General features: G+C 44.1%; 1 protein-coding gene across 1 annotated transcript in view; it reads right to left on the bottom strand.

Moving 5' to 3' along the window:
- Positions 1 to 1,792: 1,792 nt before the first annotated feature.
- LOC118371706 (serine/threonine-protein kinase TAO1) overlaps positions 1,793 to 22,700 on the bottom strand; it is a 37,792-nt gene continuing 16,884 nt past the window's right edge. Inside the window, exons 10-20 of the mRNA XM_052467630.1 lie at positions 22,559 to 22,640; positions 16,260 to 16,430; positions 15,535 to 15,735; positions 14,210 to 14,350; positions 13,412 to 13,648; positions 13,148 to 13,276; positions 10,436 to 10,639; positions 9,947 to 10,186; positions 8,255 to 8,467; positions 7,671 to 7,853; positions 1,793 to 7,385 (exon numbers count right to left, since the gene is read on the bottom strand). Of these exons, the coding sequence (XP_052323590.1) occupies positions 6,852 to 7,385; positions 7,671 to 7,853; positions 8,255 to 8,467; positions 9,947 to 10,186; positions 10,436 to 10,639; positions 13,148 to 13,276; positions 13,412 to 13,648; positions 14,210 to 14,350; positions 15,535 to 15,735; positions 16,260 to 16,430; positions 22,559 to 22,640 (2,335 nt within the window). The 3' untranslated portion in view covers positions 1,793 to 6,851. The remainder of the gene's footprint in view (positions 7,386 to 7,670; positions 7,854 to 8,254; positions 8,468 to 9,946; positions 10,187 to 10,435; positions 10,640 to 13,147; positions 13,277 to 13,411; positions 13,649 to 14,209; positions 14,351 to 15,534; positions 15,736 to 16,259; positions 16,431 to 22,558; positions 22,641 to 22,700) is intronic.

Here is a 22,700-nt window from a genome sequence, read left to right as displayed (position 1 = left end):
GCATTTAATCTGATCACATCTAAGAACAGATAGAAATCAAAATTAGGACTCACCTGCTCAACATGTACAGCATTTGGCCAGGGTCATCTGCAAATACCCTGTAGTAACACAATGAGAAAGGAAGGTCTGTTTGATACTTCATCTGGATATTTGTAAGACGATTGAAAATCAGCAAGTTGCCTGTGTGTAAAATATGATTAGATACTCATACCCATCTCCCCAGTGATAAAATGTCTGGTCCTGGTAGAAAATACATAGGAATAGCCACACGCTTATGGTCTCCACCCAAAATATTACAAAAAGGAACCACAGTGAGGAGACAAGCAGCTCACACACCATCCTGGGGCTTCTACATTGAGACAGAGTAGAGAGGAGAGTTAAACCATAGGGGAACATACATACACTACACTACGGTCCTATGCAGACAAATAGTGAAGGTACTGGTGGCAGCAACATGAGAACTGCTAGTCCTGAAGAAAGATAACAATATTAAGCAATGCCAATTTTAGATCTGGATTGCAAACACGGTTTGTTTTTTGGTTGAAAGCAAGGACATTTCAGGGATTATCAACACTAGCACATGAACTCAAGCCCAAACCAAACAAGCAGTATGTTGGTCTTTGCAAACTAGCAGATGTCCTAGCTAAGTAGGGAGGAACGTTGATCAGCTGTGTTCAGTGAGAGGGTAGCTAGCTGCTAGCTAACTCAATCTTGGTGACATGCATCATTGCCAGCTAACAACAAATATTGGAAGTAAAGTATCTTACCTTTATTCGTCGTGATGGGAGCAGATTTAATGGTATCCAAGTCCGTGAATATCAATAACATTCATGTAGGCAAGATGTTTAGCTAATCTTGGTTGGTCTAGCTAGCTAACGTTAGTTATACGCAATGCTACATACAGCTAGATAGCAATTAGCACCAGCTAACTGAGTTTTTGTATTGTTGGCAAGCTAGAACACTTAGCTTGCTTGCTTATTAATAACTTATTTGGGAAGTTAATATGATTTTACTTGATCAAATATAACATTGTATCGCTATTTAGCCAGCTAACATGCATGTTTTCAATGTTCATGGGCAGCTTTGCCTGCATGCACCAGCAAAGTTAATGCGTTACCAGTGAGTTATTTCCGGTGTTGTGCCGAAAAGCTCCCCCCTCACGTTTTAGGCAGCGTTTCATGTATTTTTTTTATGACGGTTTGATCGCGGGGAGGCACTAGTAATGCCTGCAGTTTTCGGTTTGGCTATTTGTTTCAAGTGTATTAGTCTATAAATAAATATATTTGCCAAAATTCGTAATCTTTCCCATGTCTTATTCGACGAGTAGTTCTGAAATGTTTATTGCTTGCCTACAAACTGATTTGTTGGAAAGGTGGCATCCTATGTTGGTGCAACGTTTAAAGTTACGGCGTTATTCAATAAGGCCATTCTACTGCCAATGTTTGTCTATGGAGATTGCATGGCGGTGTGGTCAATTTTATACACCTGTCAGCAACGGGTGTGGCTGAAATAACCAAATCCACTCATTTGAAGGTGTCCACATACCTTTGTATATATAGTGTATATATATATAATATAAATTTAAAAATTATGGAATTAAAATGCAATGTCTGTTAGCACTGAAATTGTGCCATACATATTCCAAATTTGGCAAATGACAGTACAGGTAGTGGAATGTAATAACTGAACAAAGAATGGCAACCAGGCTCAATGATTCTGTACAAAGTGAACATTTTCTAACACAATGTTCAAATTTCTTATGCTCCAAATTGAAAAGACAGGACACAAATGATATACTAAAATTACTTTATTACAGCTGATTTCTGTTCAATATCCCTCTGCCAGCACAATAGTCATTATAATACAAACAAAATAGTAGATTTGATCCTAGTTTTATTCTTCTGTTTCATGAATCTTTTTACACATTTCAATGAACTTTTTTGTATTTTGTTTTGGTGAAAATGTATGTATAATCTTCATAATCTTTCAGACATTCAATAACAGGTTTCACAATTTATACATTTTAATACAGGTTATATATGAGTTGTAGTGGTAATGCTGTGCCAAGGAAGAATACTGACATCCTCATAGAAATGGATCCTCTGTTTTCATAAGTAGCCCATTACCACTCAATCTTTTCAAGCCTCTACATTGACCATCTGACCAGAATCAAATAGCTCACATCATGCTATTTTTTAAATGTCATGCCATCAGGCCAAGCCAAAGGGAACTCTGGAGATGAAACAATGCAGTGGTGTCTGGGCTTGGCAGCTCTGGGATGGCACAGTGTTTGACCAGAGGGAGGACCTCCATTTTTCTTTAGCTGACACCATCAATGCTAAATTATAATTAAAACATTATCCAGGTTGGTGGAGAAGCCTTGGTACATCATTAAAACAAATATGACTAAAAAATATCTAAGTAGTCTCCCTCACAAAAAAATTATATTTAAAAAACATGAACAAAAAGGTGTGATGGGTTGGCAATCGATCTCGTATGAGATGAGGTTTCATTGGCGGTTAGTGCTATCCGGGATCCTTGGGACATCCCTACCCTAAACCCTAAGTATTTGAAAATGTCAACTCCAATGGGGTAGGGACATCCCAAGGACCATGGATAGCAAGGACCTTTCATTGGCCTGACATGTGAATTAACCATTGACCTAAGAAGCTGTTGACCTGAACATGGGCTAGGTCCCAATAATCAGAAATACCTTTTTTCCCGACCACTGATCATAGAAGACTTGGTCGGTATAAGCATTATAGTGGTAAATTAACCTTTTGAGGTGTTTCAACTCTCTGTGGTTACAAATGAAAGGAAACATGAGGTGGAAGGTTTTGGAGAGTATTGGGACACACTCACAGCCCTATGTACTGTAACATAATGAAACCCATGCCTGCTTTTTGGAAAGGACAGTTGGATATGATTCTGAGGCAGATAATGAGAATTGTATTGGGGGATTAGAGTCTGCAACCATTTAAAACAAACTTCTCCTGCATCTCTTTGTGCCCGTAAAAAATCAAACAAGTTTTTGCCGCACAATTGTAGCATCACATTCAACAAGAACAAACATCAGAATAGGTACTAATCTGGTGGATGTGAATGTAGAGAGGGTGGAGTAGAAGGAAACACAGGAAGTACAGACTTACTGCAATGACAGGTGTCATGAAGGGTGCAATGACTAACAAAGTGTGTGACAGTAAAGGAAAATGACACTGTAGGCTATGCATGCACAGGAAGCAGTAAGAGTCAGTGTACACACAACCAAGCTCACTTTTCATCAGTTACTTTTACAGACCCTCATACCAATCTCAACGTTGTTTAATATTTGGTTAGTGTCTGTCAAGTTAAATAATGTTAGTCTTATAGATTTCTTTTTTTTTTTTAATGTTCTTCGTCACAAAGAAAGTTTAGTTAAAACGTTTAATCTCTTAAATTGTTGATATACACAATATGAACATTTCACCCCACTTTAATTTCCTAAGATATCTGCAACATTAGGTCTTTTAAAGCCTTGTGGCCTTCTCAATATATATGTTTTTAAAGTGTTTTAGATTTCCATACAGAGATAGTTACCCTCATAGGAAATGCAGACTTGGTGATTGAGGGATGGAGGGTGAGAAAATAAAGAGGGGAACCACAATGGCATAAACTCACCCATGAAAGAAGCAGTTTCATGCGTGAGAGAACGAGATCGCATAGAACCCACTGTGGGTGTCCAAGGAAATAACTACATAAGTGCTTTGCCACCTTTAAAAGATGGAATCCGCATTAGGGGAAACAGTGCCACTGTCCGCCCCAGCACCTTGGTTATTAATTTGTGGACGAAACTGAGAGGTGCGTTGAGCAGTGTGGTAAAAAAAAATAGTGTTCGTTTTTTGCAGTAACTTCGGTTGTTGTAACATCCCAAATGGACGTGGCAGTTTTACCATTAAGGATTCCAGCTTTAACCACTTTTTAACCACTCACCAACATAAGTGTAGAATGATCATTTAGTGCGAGTGTTATATTTACATGCAGAACACCAGTAACTAACAAGTATATGCACTTCATTTACCTGCCACTGTTACTTTTAGGGTGATGAGATGGTCTCTTTTTTCATGATTGCAGAGTTTTTAGCGTTGCTCAAGTTGTGGACCATTATCATTTTAAACACTGACTGCATTACATTAACCAGCTCCCACAACATGTACTCCTTGCCAAGCCTGCTGTCATGGTCAAAAACAGCCATTACATTGAGATTAAATCTTTCCTTTTCAAACACATTCTGAAATCATATATAATTTGTCCTACTTATGGAAGCTATGCTCTACTGTGCCCACTTACTTCATGTTAAACCTGGCCTGCAACATTTAGTGCAAAAGGTGTTTTTTAACCAAGCATACAATAAAAGTCCTTTAACTATCCCTGTCACCATATACCATAATCTGGTTCGTTCTTGTCCAACATGAATCCTCCATAGAGCCATAGAAATAGGTCTACATACTGGTATGACTCTGCTAACTCACTTGTAATTAACCCCAGGTATTCAAATCCTCACTACGTATCTGACTTTAAGGTAAACTATTAGCTAAACTTTTCAACTTCCCCACCTCAACCACATAATACAGACACACAATATTCATCCCTCATGTTGCTGTGCCTAAAATAAAGTCAAACTACCATGTGTTTTACTGTATACATTGTATGTACTGTATAAAGTGCTTTGACAAGGCAGCAGTATTTAAAGGCACTAAAATAAAATCAACTGATAAATGTCAGGGTTCTTATTAAAGGTATTACAGAGTCTTGGCTCTTGTATGGGACAATCATGTAGCCCATCATTAATTATACTGATCCCCTCCTCGATCATTCAGCCAACTAAGATGGAACTCACAATCTGTCATCCTCCGCACAGCAGACACCCAGAACCAGCCCTCAAGTACCTGTATGCATGATATTATCACCTTTAGAACTTCTGTTCAATTGATCACTTCGCAAAACTCCTGATATGGACATCATTTTCAGAGGTACATGAGGATAGATGTTAGGATCCTCTCTTCCTGAATTACATCATTTTCATTGAATGATGAGAAATGTAATACAAACTTGGTTAACTATTTAATAAATCTGAGCTGAACTAAAACATAAAAAATATGCCAGTTTTACACTGAGAATAAATGATCAGTATCAGGGCATAAAAAGGCACCATCTTACTGAGTATTAACATACATATACACTTTTAGCTGTTAGCTAAGCCTATAGTTTATTATGGATCTGCCATGTCCCTCTGGTTTTGGCTGATGTAGTAATGCTATGAGAGACACCGACCCACTTGGAAACCCTAAACAACAGTGAAGATTTGGATCTACTGTAGGTGGGCTATTATGGCCTAAAGAGCGGTTGAAGACTGCAACCTAGTGGCCAATGCCACACACTACAGTAGTACAGAACAGCTGAATGTGGCCATAGTTGAAGCTATGGTTAGCCTGGACCCCTAGCTTTGCATTCGAAACAGACAAATACAAAGAGTAGCATCTAAAAACATTCATATTCTGCTTTAGTGTTCTTATTGGCAAATGGATAAATTAGCAGCTTAAACTCCCACAGGGAGGCATAAAATAAAATGCAGATCACTAAATGTTGGCAAAATGCTAACATTGCTAACATTGATATAAAAAGGTTCACTGTCTGTTACTGCTTCTTCAATATATTAAATGTAAACATTTAAATCTTTCAAAGTCTAACTGTGAAATTCACAACAAAAATCCTACCTCGATGATATGACATTGCTAAAAACACAAACTTCTCTTGCTCTTACCAGCTGCAATTACAAAAAAACTATTATCTTTCTTTCTTAATAAAAAAGGAGAAATAATAACAGCCAAAATATAATTGATCTAATTCTACAAAACCCTCAGATTCTTGTATGTAAAAACGTTTAAGAAAATCCTATTCACAAAATTTCACCACATTCCTGCAACAGGGGTTGATAGTAAATAAGTTTGTGAGATGTTTAATAACAACTGCCTGGCTTAAAAGTAGGCTTGGCTACAACAACAAAATCGAGTTTCATGGAAGCTGGCCAAAATACAAGCCAACAACATTGTGTCCCAGTGTTCCTCACAATCTCAAACCTAAAATCTAATGTCAAACCAACTTTCATTTGTTTCCGGTATTGTCAAGCAGCTCTATACGGTATCTGAGCAGTTTATTAAACCTCTCCCTGTTAAAACATTTTAGAACGCAAAACTTTCTTCAGATTTGGAAAAAGACACAATCTCTGCGATTTAAAATGACCATAAAAGCAGGCTAGCATAAGGAGAGTAAACAAATAAATAATAAAGTAACTGGATAGATAGATGGGCCAATATATTATCAAATTTGGAGCAGGGGTATTTCCTGGGCTGTCTTAGTTTGCTGTGATTGGTAGACACTAAGCAACTTTTAAATTAAAAGCAGTTGGCAGATGTCAAAAGGCTTTTTGACAGTGGTCTCAGTGGTGCAAAAGGAGAGCAGTGGCTATGGATAACACATAAATGTACATTAAAATTATTTCTAAGAGAGAGAACACGAAATAATAAGTATTTAGTGTTGACACTGAATGGTTTCTATAGAAACAGAAGAACTGATCTGTATGTGTGCTAATAAACTGATGTGTAGAGGGGGTGTGCCTCTTTCAGCCCTTTTGACCTGAGCAAACATTTATTTCCACACGCATTCACATCTGTACACAGGACAGGAGAGGAATAGGAGAGAGGGGATGAGAAATGTGTGAAAGAGAGGTGGAGGTGTAGTAGAGCTCAGCCCATACTGTCCCACTCTGCTCTGTGGACTTGGCAGCATCCTACTCTGACTCTGGGACTGGGAGTCTATGTGTAGGACAGGTGCGACCCGTTGGATATCTGAGAGTTGACGCTGGTGCTCCTGCTCATAGCCTGCTCACTGCGCCCCCCTGAGGCTGTCCTGCTCAGTGCCTGGGGGCTGTTCTGCACTCCTCCACTGCCTCTGGCCCCCAGGGGCAGTGCCGACGGGTGGCCCCACGGCTGAGGACCCCCGCCCCCCTGCATGCCTTGGCCCCAGGCTTGCTGCATGGGGGACCCTCCTTGACCAGAGTGATAGTGGTGTTGGTGATGGCTACCTTGGTGCCCTGACCCTCCACTGCCCCAGTGTGGCCCTTGAGAGCCCCCAGAATGGTGCTGTGTCTGGGGGTGGGCCCAGCTGCCTGGGGCCCCTGGGAAGCTGTGGCTAAAGGCCTCTGGGGAGAGGTTGGACAGCACCATGTTGTTGAAGCCTAGACGCATGCTCTCTGAGTCAAACGCTTCGATCTCCCTGGCCTGGCGCTCCAGCAGGCTACGGATCCTCTCCGAACGCTCGTTCTGAAGGGCCAGCATCTCCTCCTCAATCTGAAGATACACACGTACACACAGCTGCTCAGTATCATAATATTTTCATGTAAAGATAACACTGGTTTAGCAATGATAAGAGCAAACTCTGGAGCTTGAAATTAAATAAAGCCTCAATTTCAATTTAAGCTTTTTGCCACTAATACACCATTACTACATCCCAAATGGCACCCTATCCACTTAAAATGCACTACTTTTGACCACAGTGCACTATACAGGGAATAGAGTGCCATTTGTGACGCACCCCATGTAAAAAAAAAATGTTCCCAGTATGGAAGATCAGACCTTCTGCTCCAGTAGGGCCCTCCGGAGCGACACTCTCTGCTCAAGGTCCTTCCGCTCACGGTCGTGCTGGGCATCCGTCTGCATCTTGATCTTGCTCTGGTAGGCGTTGAGTAGCTCCAGCTCCTGCTGCAGCTGCATCCTCAGCACCTGGCACTGAGCCTCCTGAGCCTCATCCAGACGCAGCTAGAGACGAGGGGTGCCAGACAGGGGGTCAGCACAATGTTAAAGTGATACTTCGGGATTTTGGCAATGAGGCCCGTATCTACTTCCCCAGAGTCAGATGAACTTGTGGATACCATTTTTATGCCTCTGTGTCCAGTATGAAGGAAGATAGAGGTAGTTTTGCTAATGAGGATTAGCACAATGACTGGAAGCATACGGTATCTGCTAGCGTGCTAGTTAGCAACTTCCTTCAAACTACAAGCAGAGACATAAAAATGTTATCCATGAGTTCATATGACTCTGGGGAAGTAGATAAAGGACCTCATTGCCAAAAGGCCCATCATCAGTAGTCAGCTTTTTAGAAACGTATCCCTCTCCTGCCTCCCTCCCTGCAGTGTTTTCAAGGTCTCTGTGTGACTCACAGCCTGTGTGGAGAGCATCTCGTTGATAGAGTGGTCGTACTGCTCAGCCAGGATGGCCAGCTTGCGGGTCTGCTCCTCCTTTAGACGCTTCAGGACAGCCTTGTGGTCAGACTTTGGTGTGCTCTCCAGTAGGTGGTTTCTCAAGGCCTTGTACTGTCTGGTCTGGATCTTACATGTGTCTTGGAACTGTTTCTTAATCTGGAGCTCTTTGGACTGGGACAGAGGGAGGGAGGAAGAGAGGACAAACAGAACAGTGAGGGGTCAGGTCTGGAGCTCTTTGGACTGGGACAGAGGAGGGAGGAAGAGAGGACAAAGAACAGTGAGGGGTCAGGTCTGGAGCTCTTTGGACTGGGACAGAGGAGGGAGGAAGAGAGGACAAAGAACAGTGAGGGGTCAGGTCTGGAACTCTTTGGACTGGGACAGAGGGAGGACAAACAGAACAGTGAGGGGTCAGGTCTGGAGCTCTTTGGACTGGGACAGAGGGAGGGAGGAAGAGAGGACAAACAGAACAGCGAGGGGTCAGGTCTGGAATTCTTTGGACTGGGACAGAGGGAGGGAGGAAGAGAGGACAAACAGAACAGTGAGGGGTCAGGTCTGGAATTCTTTGGACTGGGACAGAGGGAGGGAGGAAGAGAGGACAAACAGAACAGTGAGGGGTCAGGTCTGGAATTCTTTGGACTGGGACAGAGGAAGAGAGGACAACAGAACAGTGAGGGGTCAGGTCTGGAACTCTTTGGACTGGGACAGAGGAGGGAGGACAAACAGAACAGAGAGGGGTCAGGTCTGGAATTCTTTGGACTGGGACAGAGGGGGGAGGACAAACAGAACAGAGAGGGGTCAGGTCTGGAGCTCTTTGGACTGGGACAGAGGAGGGAGGACAAACAGAACAGTGAGGGGTCAGGTCTGGAGCTCTTTGGACTGGGACAGAGGAGGGAGGACAAACAGAACAGTGAGGGGTCAGGTCTGGAGCTCTTTGGACTGGGACAGAGGAGGGAGGACAAACATAACAGTGAGGGGTCAGGTCTGGAGCTCTTTGGACTGGGACAGAGGAGGGAGGACAAACAGAACAGCGAGGTTTCATGTCTGGAGCTCTTTGGACTGGGACAGAGGAGGGAGGACAAACAGAACAGTGAGGGGTCAGGTCTGGAGCTCTTTGGACTGGGACAGAGGAGGGAGGACAAACAGAACAGTGAGGGGTCAGGTCTGGAGCTCTTTGGACTGGGACAGAGGAGGGAGGACAAACAGAACAGCAAGGTTTCATGTCTGGAGCTCTTTGGACTGGGACAGAGGAGGGAGGACAAACAGAACAGCGAGGTTTCATGTCTGGAGCTCTTTGGACTGGGACAGAGGAGGGAGGACAAACAGAACAGTGAGGGGTCAGGTCTGGAATTCTTTGGACTGGGACAGAGGAGGGAGGACAAACAGAACAGTGAGGGGTCAGGTCTGGAGCTCTTTGGACTGGGACAGAGGAGGGAGGACAAACAGAACAGTGAGGGGTCAGGTCTGGAACTCTTTGGACTGGGACAGAGGAGGGAGGACAAACAGAACAGAGAGGGGTCAGGTCTGGAGCTCTTTGGACTGGGACAGAGGAGGGAGGACAAACAGAACAGTGAGGGGTCAGGCTCCTACATAACGGCCGTTAACAGTAAAAGAAAACAACAATTTGTCTGTTAGTATACAATGTGTGCTCACCTTGAGGCTCTTGGGCTGCTGTCGGACCTCCATGACGTGTTTGCGTCGGAGCTCTCTCTCCCTCCTCTTGTTGTATTCCTGCTGGTTGGTGAGTTCTGTCTGGTGCTGCAGGCGGATCAGCTCAGCCCTCATCTTCTGGATGGTGTTGACCTGGCGGAACTCCAGCTCCTGCATGGACTCATGGTGCCGCAGCAGCATGGCATGCTCCAGGTCCTTCTGCGTCTGACGCTTATTCAGCTCCTACACACAGACGGACAGGCAGGGAGGAGAAACCATACAGGTTAGGAGAAAACTGCATTCTATAAGACAACGGGCAGTATTCGAAAGGAATGTTTGAACTATGTATAGAAGTAGGAAAATGAGCAGAACACACAGCTGAGCCATTGTTACAAAACGAAGACCGAGAGCAGGCAAGGGGACCCTCTTTTGAGGAGATTGAGAGAAACAAGGGACTGTATGAATGAGGAGAGCTGAGTGATTACAGCTAACCTCTCTCACTAGGTCCTGCTCCACGTTATGGCGAGCGATGAGGATCCTCCTCTTGAAGCGTCGACACTCCAGCTCTAGGTATTGTCTCTGTCTCCTCAGCAGGTTGGCCTCCTCCTCAGCCTGGAAGTGCTGGAAGTTCTCCTTCTGCTTGGAGAGCCACTCCTGCTTCTCCTTCTTAGGGGTCGACTGGTTCTCATTCAACTCCTGGGGGAAGAACAAGGGCGGACATTAGTTTAGTTCAACTGTCGTACCCCATCAGTAGCCAAAATAGAGCTTGTTTTTCCAATGTTTGCAAACAACGTAAATGTAAACAACACTGTATAGCCTCAAAACATGGTTAAAACTATCATTTAGATATCATGGATGGTCAGTCTATTTTTCTACGGCTGGCCATGCTTTCCACCTGGCTACTCCTACCCCGGTCAACAGCACTGCACCCCCCACAGCAACTCGCCCAAGCCTTCCCCATTTCTCCTTCTCCCAAATCCAGTCACCTGATGTTCTGAGCTGCAAAATTTGAACCCCTACAAATCAGCCGGGCTAGACAATCTTTTCTTTCTAAAATTATCTGCCGAAATTGTTGCCATCCCTATTACTAGCCTGTTCAACCTCTCTTTCGCGCCGTCTGAGATTCACAAAGATTGGAAAGCAACTGCGGTCATCCCCCTCTTCAAAGGGGGGGGGACACTCTTGATCCAAACTGCTACAGACCTATATCTATCCTACCCTGCCTTTCTAAGGTCTTCGAAAGCCAAGTCAACAAAACAGATTACAGACCATTTTGAATCTCACCATACCCTCTCTGTTATGCAATCTGGTTTCAGAGCTGGTCATGGGTGTACCTCAGCCACGCTCAAGGTCCTAAACAATATCTTAACCGACATCGATAAGAAACATTACTGTGCAGCCGTATTCATTGATCTGACCAAGGCTTTCGACTCTGTCAATCACCACATCCTCATCGGGAAGCTCGACAGCCTTGGTTTCTCAAATGATTGCCTCGCCTGGTTCACCAACTACTTCTCAGATAGAGTTCAGTGTGTCAAATTGGAGGGTCTGTTGTCCGGACCTCTGGTAGTCTCTATGGGGGTGCCACAGGGTTAAATTCTTGGACAGACTCTCTTCTCTGTATACATCAATGATGTCGCTCTTGCTGCTGGTGAGTCTCTGATCCACCTCTACGCAGACGACACCATTCTGTATACTTCTGGCCCTTCTTTGGACACTGTGTTAACAACCCTCCAGGCAAGCTTCAATGCCATACAACTCTCCTTCCGTGGCCTCCAATTGCTCTTAAATACAAGTAAAACTAAATGCATGCTCTTCAACCGATCGCTGCCTGCACCTGCCCAACATCACTACTCTGGACGGCTCCGACTTAGAATACGTGGACAACTACCTAGGTGTCTGGTTAGACTGTAAAGACCCACATCAAACATCTCCAATCCTAAATTAAATCTAGAATCGGCTTCCTATTTCGCAACAAAGCATCCTTCACTCATGCTGCCAAACATACCCTTGTAAAACTGACCATCCTACCAATCCTCGACTTCGGCGATGTAATTTACAAAATAGCCTCCAATACCCTACTCAACAAATTGGATGCAGTCTATCACAGTGCCACCCGTTTTGTCACCAAAGTCCCATATACTTCACCATTGCGACCTGTACTCTCTCGTTGGCTGGCCCTCGCTTCATACTCGTCTACCAAACCCACTGGCTCCATGTCATCTACAAGACCCTGCTAGGTAAAGCCCCCCTTATCTCAGCTCGCTGGTCACCATAGAATCACCCACCTGTAGCACGCGCTCCAGCAGGTATATCTCTCTGGTCACCCCCAAAACCAATTCTTTCTTTGGCCGCCTCTACTTCCAGGTCTCTGATGCCAATGACTGGAACGAACTACAAAAATATCTGAAACTGGAAACACTTATCTCCCTCACTAGCTTTAAGCACCAGCTGTCAGAGCAGCTCACAGATTACTGCACCTGTACATAGCCCATCTATATTTTAGCCCAAACAACTACCTCTTTCCCTACTGTATTTATTTTATTTATTTTGCACCCCATTCTTTTTATTTCTCCTTTGCACATTCTTCCACTGCAAATCTACCATTCCAGTGTTTTACTTGCTATTTTGTATTTACTTTGCCACCATGGCCTTTTTTGCCTTAACCTCCCTTATCTCACCTCATTTGCTCACATCGTATATAGACTTGTTTATACTGTATTATTGACTGTATGTTTGTTTTACTCCATGTGTAACTCTGTGTTGTTGTATGTGTCGAACTGCTTTGCTTTATCTTGGCCAGGTCGCAATTGTAAATGAGAACTTGTTCTCAACTTGCCTACCTGGTTAAATAAAGGTGAAATAAATAAAAAATAAAATAAAGTCCTTGCATCCATAACTCTGTCTATGAACTTAAGTGTGGTTACAATTTTTCCAGCCACACCCCTCATCCTCAGTGGGAGTATGCTTTGTTATCGTTTCAACTGCGGATTGCCGCTTTAAGCAAGTCGACATGGGAGCTTGCTGTCCATATTTGCACATTTTCTGTAGAGGTTTGTCATTCATTGAGTCTGTCTGACATACTGAGAGGATTATCTAGGCAAGCAATGGTGCATATCGTGTTTTTTCTTGAAATGATATATCAATGATTGAAGCCTTTGTGTTCATCTGTGTTCATCTGTATGACCGCGTGTGATTCTCTACCTCTTTGAGCTGCTCCTTGCGGAGTTTGTACTCTCGTTTCTGGGACTCTAGGAAGCTGTTGAGCTCTTTCTTCTGCTGGCTCTGGATGTGCTGCTGGAACTTCTTCTCATCATTGGAAAAGGTCTTCGCCTGCAGAGACACAAAAATTAAACACTTGAACATTTCAAACAAGAATATTCAACAGAGACCTAGGGAACAGTAGTAGAATCTAGACAGAGTATGAATTATGAAGTAAGTATGGAGTAAGTGAGCAAACGACCGTACATCTTTCTCCATGGCGGCCTGGTGCTTCTTAATGAGTTTCTCCATCTCCTGGGCAAAGCTGTTCCTCTGGTTCTCCAGCTCTTTGTCCAGACGGAGCCGGTGTTCGTCCATCTCAGCCTTCAGCTTGTTCTCCAGGGCCATCAGGTGCTTCTGGTGCTGCCTCCTCATCCTCTTATAGCCTGACATCTGCTCTCTCAGCTCACTGTCCTGCTCGTGCTCCTTCATCTGACGGGTCACCTGGGGGAAACATAGGGCTTATCATAGAACTCTAGGTTCAGCTTATTATCTCCTACAGGAGCAGACACTTAAAAAACAGCTGAATTGGGCCTTTATCTCAATATCAAATTATTTCTGGGTAACAATTAAGTACCTTACCGTGATTGTTTTCAATTAAAATACTCAAAAAGAAAAATAAACAGTTTCTTAGCAAAGATCAATTTCTCAAGCAAGAATTTTGCTAGGACTGTCTGGGAGGTGTCTGAGTGGGGAGAGGAAAAATAAAAACTAGCTGTTATTGGCAGAGAGGTTTGGAACTCTTTCTTATTGGTCTATTAATCAATTTACCACCTGGTGATGTCACCAGGCATGCCAAAACTCCATCCCACCAAAACAGGCAGAAATTTCAGGCAGTCTTTTCAAACAGCTCTTACACTAAAAGGGCATTATAATAATTATTACAATTCTACAGTATTATTCCATCTTCATAGGAAAAATCATGTTTTTGACTGCACTTGGCCTTTAAGGGTCCATTTTAAAATCATGTTATCTACAGTATCATTGTATTTCTAGGGCTCTTACCAGGGAGGCTGTGCGTATTGTGGCAAAGTGCTCGCGATTGCGGTGGTGTTTTGGCCGTGGAGTGTGTGCAGGGGGAGACTGGGGCTCAGTGGGCGGCCGGCTGTTAGGTTCCGACTCTTCGCGATAAGTCGTCTCCTCCTCCTGAAGAAACAAATACAACATAGCACATTAACAGCATAAACAAATAATCTGTGAAAGGCACCAGGAAACACTATGTCTTGTATATCACTGAATCATCTCACAATTATTAACGCAGTGTCCAGTTATCCTGCGAGCAATGTTCCCTCTAAGATCCCCTGGGACTGCAGCGCAGAAGAAATATCAGCCTGCACCGAGAAGCACAAGAGTGAACTTCACTCTACTTTCTGGTGCTCCCCTTTAGTTAACACTATCAACGTTTCTATTGTGCGAAATGTGATCAAATCAACGCAACATTCCCGAAACAAAACGAACTATGCAAGAGATACTCCACACAGACCGGTGCACCATAACCAATCAGAGCTGCAGTATCCCTATTTGCAAATCATTTGTATTTAACCTTTATTTAACTAGGCAAGTCAGTTAAGAACAAATTCTTATTTACAATGATGGTCTACCCCGGCCAAACCCTCCCCTAACCCGGATGACGCTGGGCCGATTGTGCGCCGCCCTATGGGACTACCGATCACAGCCGGTTGTGATACAGCCCGGGATCGAACCAGGGTCTGTAGTGACGCCTCTAGCACTGAGCCACCCGGGAGTTAAAGGGGCAGTGTTGTATTTTGAGACCGGCTTGAATAAGCTAAGCAGCCAATAGACAGAGGGTAGCATAATTTGTCTGAATCTCTAATAATGGTATGAGAATAATAATGCATTTTATTTTGAAAAGTGGTTTCTTGCAACAAACAACAACATTTTCAGTTACCTCCTTGTGTGAAGGACAAGTGGATAAACAGGTTGACAATCCCTACCTGTTTCATAAATCTCATGGAATGTAGGCCTACATTGAACACCACACATCGGCTGCTACTGTAGGCTGAATGATGGAACAGCTATTTCCATGTTAAAATGTCATAAGATGCATTTTCTCGACTGTTTTGTTATGGCAGGCCACTCTGATAGGCCTACATTATGATAAACAGCCACAGTAGCCTAATTGGTCACTATCATCACTGTAACTTAATGCGGGTACAGCCTCAGTGTTCACAGTAAACGTGTGCCAGAAGTTGCACAGAATTTTCACAACGTTCAAGTTTGCGCTCAGCAGACCAGAAATGTGTTTAGTATCCCAGATAAATTGAGGGAACATTGCCTGCGGATCCAGCTCTAAGATCATCTCTACCCACCGGTTTGAGGTGAATGACGGAGCTGTTGGACATGACCGTGTGGTCTCCCTCCATCATGTCCAGTTCACTCTTGTCATCTCCGGCGTCGGTCAAGCTGTTGACAGAGCTGCTTTGGGAGCTGGCGCTGATCGACATACTGGGGATAGACTGGTTACTGCCAACGCTGCTCACTGTGCCTGTCCTGCCACTGTTCTCCGGTTCCTGGGGTCAACACCATAACAACAGCAAGACACAGGTGAGTGAAATACTTTCTGAATGACAGTGCGTCAACTACAGCAGGTTATGAGCAGAAGATAAAAACGAACAACTGAATATTAAGAAAATCTTTAAGACCCACCAGGCCTACCTTAATATAATAATTAACTGTAATATTATAAGGTTAAGAGTGCATTTAGAGAAACTTACATTGAACAATTTACTTGTTTTAAACACAACTGAAGAGCTAACTATTCAAGCAGGTTTTTATTGTTTGATCGCTTAAAGTGGTTTGATGTATTGTGAATGTTTTTTCCTGTTTTTTCTTCTTTTTGTTGATGAATTTTGTTTGTGTCTTGTTTTCTACCTTATTGAGTGTGGGAAATACACTTTGACAAATCAAATATAATTATTATTAATATTATTATTATCCTACCTAGATTTTTTTCAAAAGAGTATGATGGTTCTGGTATAAACCATGCTCTCAAACTAAGCTCCACAGGAGAGCAGAGCCAGATTGGGTGACTGACCTCCTCGTCTCCGTCCTGTGCCTCGGCTGCAGGGCCGTTGTGAGCTTCCTGGAAGAGGATCTTCTTCATCTTGCGGTACTGCAGGTTGTCCAACTCTCGCACCGCAACCTTGGTCCTCAGGATCAGGTCCATCAGGACAGAGTCGGGCCGCTCGCGCTGCACAAACGCATGCTAAAAAAGAGGGAGGCAGAGGGACAATAATTTTCTTTTGAGTTGAGGGTGGGTATGATTCATGTTAATTTAAGGTAAACTCAAAATCAAGTGAACAGAGCTCTGTATCTGTCTTGGCATTGGTAGATCATGATAATCATAAATAAGATAGACACACTATACAATGAATTCGGGAAGTATTTAGACCGCTTTCCCACATTGTGTTACATTACAGCATTATTCTAAAATTTTACATTTACATTTAACATTTAAGTCATTTAGCAGACGCTCTTATCCAGAGCGACTTACAAATTGGTGCATTCACCTTATGACATCCAGTGGAACAGCCACTTGCATCTAAATCTTTTTTTTGGGGGGGGGAAGGGGGGGGTGAGAAGGATTACTTACCCTTACTTACCCTATCCTAGGTATAAAATTTATTAAATATATTTTTTCTCATCAATCTACACACAAAGCCCCATAATGACAAAGAAAAAACAGGGTAAGATATTTTCGCAAATGTATTAAAAAATAAAACATTGCATTTACATAAGAATTCAGACCGTTTATGCAGAGTGCTTTGGTGAAGCAGCTTTGGAAGCTATTACAGCCTTGAGTCAACTTGGGTATTACACGACAAGCTTGGCACACCTGTATTTTGGGAGTTTCTCTCATTCTTCTCTGCAGAGCCTCTCAAGCTCTGCCAGGTTGGCTGAATGGTGTTGATGCACAGCTATTTTCAGGTCTCTCCAGAGATGTTCAATCGGGTTCAAGTCCAGGCTCTAGCTGAACCACTCAAGGACATTCAGAGACGTGTCCCGAAGTCACTCCTGCGTTGTCTTGGCTGTGTTCTTAGGGTCGTTGTCCTGTTGGAAGGTGAACCTTCGCCCCAGTCTGAGGTCCTGAGCGCTCTGGAGCAGGTTTTCACCAAAAATCTCTGCACTTTGCTCCGTTCATCTTTCCAAACATCCCCACAGCATGATGCTGCCACCACCATGCTTCACCGTAGGGATGGTGCCAGGTTTCCTCTAGAAGTAACGCTTGGAATTCAGGCCAAAGTTCAATTTTGGTTTCATCAGAACAGAGAATCTTGTTTCTCATGGTCAGCGGGCTGTCATGTGCCTGAGGAGTGTCATTTTATTGAGGAGTGGTTTCCATCTGGGCACTCTAACATAAAGGCCTGATTGGTGGAGTGATGCAGAGATGGTTGTACTTCTGGAATGTTCTCCTATCTCCAAAGAGGAATTCTGGAGCTCTGTCATAGTGACCATTCAGTTCTTGGGGACAAATCAAGTTGTAGTAACATCAAGGATAAATGATTTACATTTTTTTTAACCTATATTTAACTAGGCAAGTCAGTTAAGAACAATTTCTTATTTACAATGACGGCCTAGGAACAGTGGGTTAACTGCCTTGTTCAGGGGCAGAACGACAGATTCTTACCTTGTCAGCTCGGGGATTCAATCTAGCAACCTTTCGTTACTGGTCCGATGCTCTAACCACTAGGCTACCTGCACCCGAGTTTAATGGAAATGCACCCGAGTTCAGTTTCTAGACTCAAAGCAAAGGGTCTAAATATTACAGACTACAAAAGGGAAGCACAGCCACGAGCTGCCCAGTGACACGAGCCTACCAGACGAGCTAAATCACTTCTATGCTCGCTTCGAGGCAAGCAACACTGAGGCATGCATAAGAGCATCAGCTGTTCCAGGCGACTCTGTGATCACGCTCTCCGTAGCTGACGTGAGTAAGACCTTTAATAAACAGGTCAACATACACATGGCTGCAGGGCCAGACGGATTACCAGGACGTGTGCTCCGGACATGTGCTGACCAACTGGCAGGTGTCTTCACTGACATTTTCAACATGTCCCTGATTAAGTCTGTAATATCAACATGTTTCAAGCAAACCTCCATAGTCCCTGTGCCCAAGAACACAAAGGCAACCTGCCTAAATGACTACAGACCCATAGCACTCACCTCCGTAGCCATGAAGTGCTTTGAAAGGTTGGTAATGGCTCACATCAACACCATTATCCCAGAAACCCTAGACCCACTGCAATTTGCATACCACCCAAACAGATCCACAGATGATGCCATCTCTATTGCACTCCACACTGCCCTTTCCCACCTGGACAAAAGGAACACTTACGTGAGAATGCTGTTCATTGACTACAGCTCAGCGTTCAACACCATAGTACCCTCAAAGCTCATCACTAAGCTAAGGATCCTGGGACTAAACGCCTGCCTCTGCAACTGGATCCTGGACTTCCTGACGGGCCGCCCCCAGGTGGTGAGGGTAGGTAGCAACACATCTGCCACGCCGATCCTCAACACTGGAGCTCCCCAGGGCTGCGTGCGCAGTTCCCTCAGTCCCCTCCTGTACTCCCTGTTCACCCAGGCACGACTCCAACACCATCATTAAGTTTGCAGACGACACAACAGTAGTAGGACTGATCACCGACAACGACGAGACAGCCTATAGGGAGGAAGTCAGACCTGGCCAGGTGGTGACAGAATAACAACCTCTCCCTCAACGTAACCAAGACTAAGGAGATTATTGTGGACTACAGGAAAAGGAGGACCGAGCACGCCTCCATTCTCATCGATGGGGCTGTAGTAGAGCAGGTTGAGAGCTTCAAGTTCCGTGGTGTCCACATCAACAACAAACTAGAATGGTCCAAACACGCCAAGACAGTCGTGAAGAGGGCACGACAAAGCCTATTCCCCCTCAGGAAACTAAAAAGATTTGGCATGGGTCCTAAGATCTTCTTCTACAGCTGCAACATCGAGAGCATCCTGACCGGTTGCATCACTGCCTGGTACGGCAACTGCTCGACCTCTGACCGCAAGGCACTACAGAGGGTAATGCGTACGGCCCAGTACATCACTGGGGCTAAGCTGCCTGCCATCCAGGACCTCTACACCAGGCGGTGACAGAGGAAGGCCCTAAGAATTGTCAAAGACCCCAGCCATAGACTGTTCTCTCTACTACCGCATGGCAAGCGGTACCGGAGTGCCAAGTCTAGGACAAAAAGGCTTCAACAGTTTTTACCCCCAAGCCATAAGACTCCTGAACAGGTAACCCGGACTATTTGCATTGTGTTCCACCCCCAACCCCTCTTTTTACACTGCTGCTACTCTCAGTTTATCATATATGCATAGTCACTTTAACTATATATTCATGTACATACTACCTCAATTGGGCCGACCAACCAGTGCTCCTGCACAGTGGCAAACCGGGCTATCTGCATTGTGTCCCACCCACCAACCCCTCTTTTACGCAACTGCTAAACTCTGTTCATCAAATATGCATAGTCCCTTTAACCATATCTACATGTACATACTACCTCAATCAGCCTGACTAACCGGTGTCTGTATGTAGCCTCACTACTTTTATAGCCTCACTACTGTATAGAGCCTGTCTTTTTACTGGATGTCATAAGGTGAATGCACCAATTTGTAAGTCGCTCTGGATAAGAGCGTCTGCTAAATGACTTAAATGTAAATGTTCACCGAATACTTTTTTTGCATGAATGGTTAAAGCCTGTAAGTAAGCATTTCCCTGTAAGGTCTATTCAGCGCACGTGACAAATAAACTTTGATTTGATAAACTTTGATTTGATTTGTTTTTAATTTTGTATGTTAGTAAAAATGGCGTGAAAAAAACAGTTTTCACTTCGTCATTATGGGGTATTGTATATAGACTGATGAGGGGAAAAAAAACAATTGAATCTATTTCAGAATAAGGCTGTAACGTAACGTAAAACGTCATGGGGTCTGAATAGTTTCCGAATGCACTGTATAAACAAAAGTATGCGGACACCCCTTCAAATGAGTGGATTTTGCCATTTCAGACACTCGTTGCTGACAGGTGTATAAAATCGAGCACACAGCCATGCAATATTCATAGACAAACATTGGCAATAGAATGGCCTCACTGAAGAGCTCAGTGACTTTCAACATGGCACCAACTGTTGCTACCTTTCCAACAAGTCAGTTCGTAAAATGTCTGCCCTGCTAGAGCAGCTCCGGTCAACTATAAGTGCAGGTATTGTGAAGTGGAAACATCTAGAAGCAACAACAACTCAACCGCGAAGTGGTAAGCCACACAAGCTCACATAACGGGACTGCCAGGACTAGCGAGTAAAAATGGTCTGTCATCGGTTGCAACACTCAATACCGAGTTCTAAACTGCCTCTGGCAGCAACGTCAGCACGATAACTGTTCATTGGTAGCTTCATGAAATGTGTTTCCATGGTCAAACAGCTGCACACAAACCCAACATCCCCCATATGCAATGCCAAGCGTCGGCTGAAGTGGCGTAAAGCTCACTGCCATTGGACTCTGGAGCAGTGGAAACGCTTTCTTTGTCAGTCCGACTGACAAATCTGGGTTTGGCAGATGCCAGGAGAACGCTACCAGCCCCAATGCATAGTGCCAACTGTAAAGTCTGGTGGAGGAGGTATAATTGTTTGGGCTAGGTTCCTTAGTTCCAACGAAGGGAAATCTTAACGCTACAGCATACAATGACATTCTAGACCCTTCTGTGCTTCCAACTTTGTGGAAACAATTTGGGTAAGGCCGTTACCTGTTTCAGCATGACAATGCCCCTGTGCACAATGCGAGGTCCATACAGAAATGGTTTGTCGAGATCGGTGTGGAAGTACTTGACTGGCCTACACAGAGCCCTAACTTCAACCCCATCAAACACCTTTGGGATGAATTGGAATACCGACTGCAAGCCAGGCCTAATCGCCCAACATCAGTGGCCAACCTCACTAATTCTCTTGTGGCTGAATAGAAGCAAGTCCCTGCAGCGATGTTCCAACATCTAGTTGAAAGTCTTCTCTGAGGAGTGCAGGCTGTTAAAGCAGCAAAGGGGGGACCAACTCCATAGTAATGCCCATGATTTTTAATGCCCCCAGGTGGTGAGGGTAGGCAACAACATCTGCACCCCGCTGATCCTCAACACTGGGGCCCCACAAGGGTGCGTTCTGAGCCCTCTCCTGTACTCCCTATTCACCCACGATTGCGTAGCCACGCACGCCTCCAACTCAATCATCAAGTTTGCGGACGACACAACAGTGGTAGGTCTGATTACCAACAACGACGAGACGGCAAGTTTTAAGTTCCTCGGCATACACATCACAGACAAACTGAATTGGTCCACTCACACAGACAGCATCGTGAAGAAGGCGCAGCAGCGCCTCTTCAACCTCAGGAGGCTGAAGAAATTCGTCTTGTCACCAAAAGCACTCACAAACATCTACAGATGCACAATCGAGAGCATCCTGGCGGGCTGTATCACCGCCTGGTACGGCAACTTCTCCGCCCACAACCGTAAGGCTCTCCAGAGGGTAGTGAGGTCTGCACAACGCATCACCGGGGGCAAACTACCTGCCCTCCAGGACACCTACACCACCCGATGTTACAGGAAGTCCATAAAGATCATCAAGGACATCAACCACCTGAGCCACTGCCTGTTCACCCCGCTATCATCCAGAAGGCGAGGTCAGTACAGGTGCATCAAAGCTGGGACCAAGAGACTGAAAAACAGCTTCTGTTCTGTTTTGTTAAACAGCCACCACTAACATTGAGTGGCTGCTGCCAACACACTGACACTGACTCAACTCCAGCCACTTTAATAATGGGAATTGATGGGAAATGATATAAATATATCACTAGCCACTTTAAACAATGCAACCTTATATAATGTTACTTACCCTACATTATTCATCTCATATGCATACGTATATACTGTACTCTATATCATCGACTGCATCCTTATGTAATACATGTATCACTAGCCACTTTAACTATGCCCCTTTGTTTACATACTCATCTCATATGTATATACTGTACTCGATACCATCTACTGTATCTTGCCTATGCTGCTCTGTACCATCACTCATTCATATATCCTTATGTACATATTATTTATCCCCTTACACTGTGTATAAGACAGTAGTTTTGGAATTGTTAGTTAGATTACTTGTTGGTTATTACTAAACTGTCGGAACTAGAAGCACAAGCATTTCGCTACACTCGCATTAACATCTGCTAACCATGTGTAAAATTTGATTTGATTTGATTGACGAGCAGGTGTCCAGATACTTTTGTTCATGTAGTGTATATCGGAGGTCTTACATTTAAAAGTTCCTCAGAGTTGGGCCTGTCTTGGGGGAATTTCTGAAGGCAAGAATCTACAAAGTTTCGGAAGTAATCCGTCCTGAAGTGAGAGATGGGGGAAAAGAGGGAAGAGTTAGTTTCGTTCTCACCATGACACACT

This window comes from Oncorhynchus keta, chromosome 18 (genome assembly GCF_023373465.1).
Source record: "Oncorhynchus keta strain PuntledgeMale-10-30-2019 chromosome 18, Oket_V2, whole genome shotgun sequence".
NCBI classification, from domain to species: Eukaryota; Metazoa; Chordata; class Actinopteri; order Salmoniformes; family Salmonidae; genus Oncorhynchus; species Oncorhynchus keta.
The sequence above is the reverse complement of the archived record's forward strand: the minus strand, read 5'-3'. Positions and strand labels throughout refer to the sequence as shown.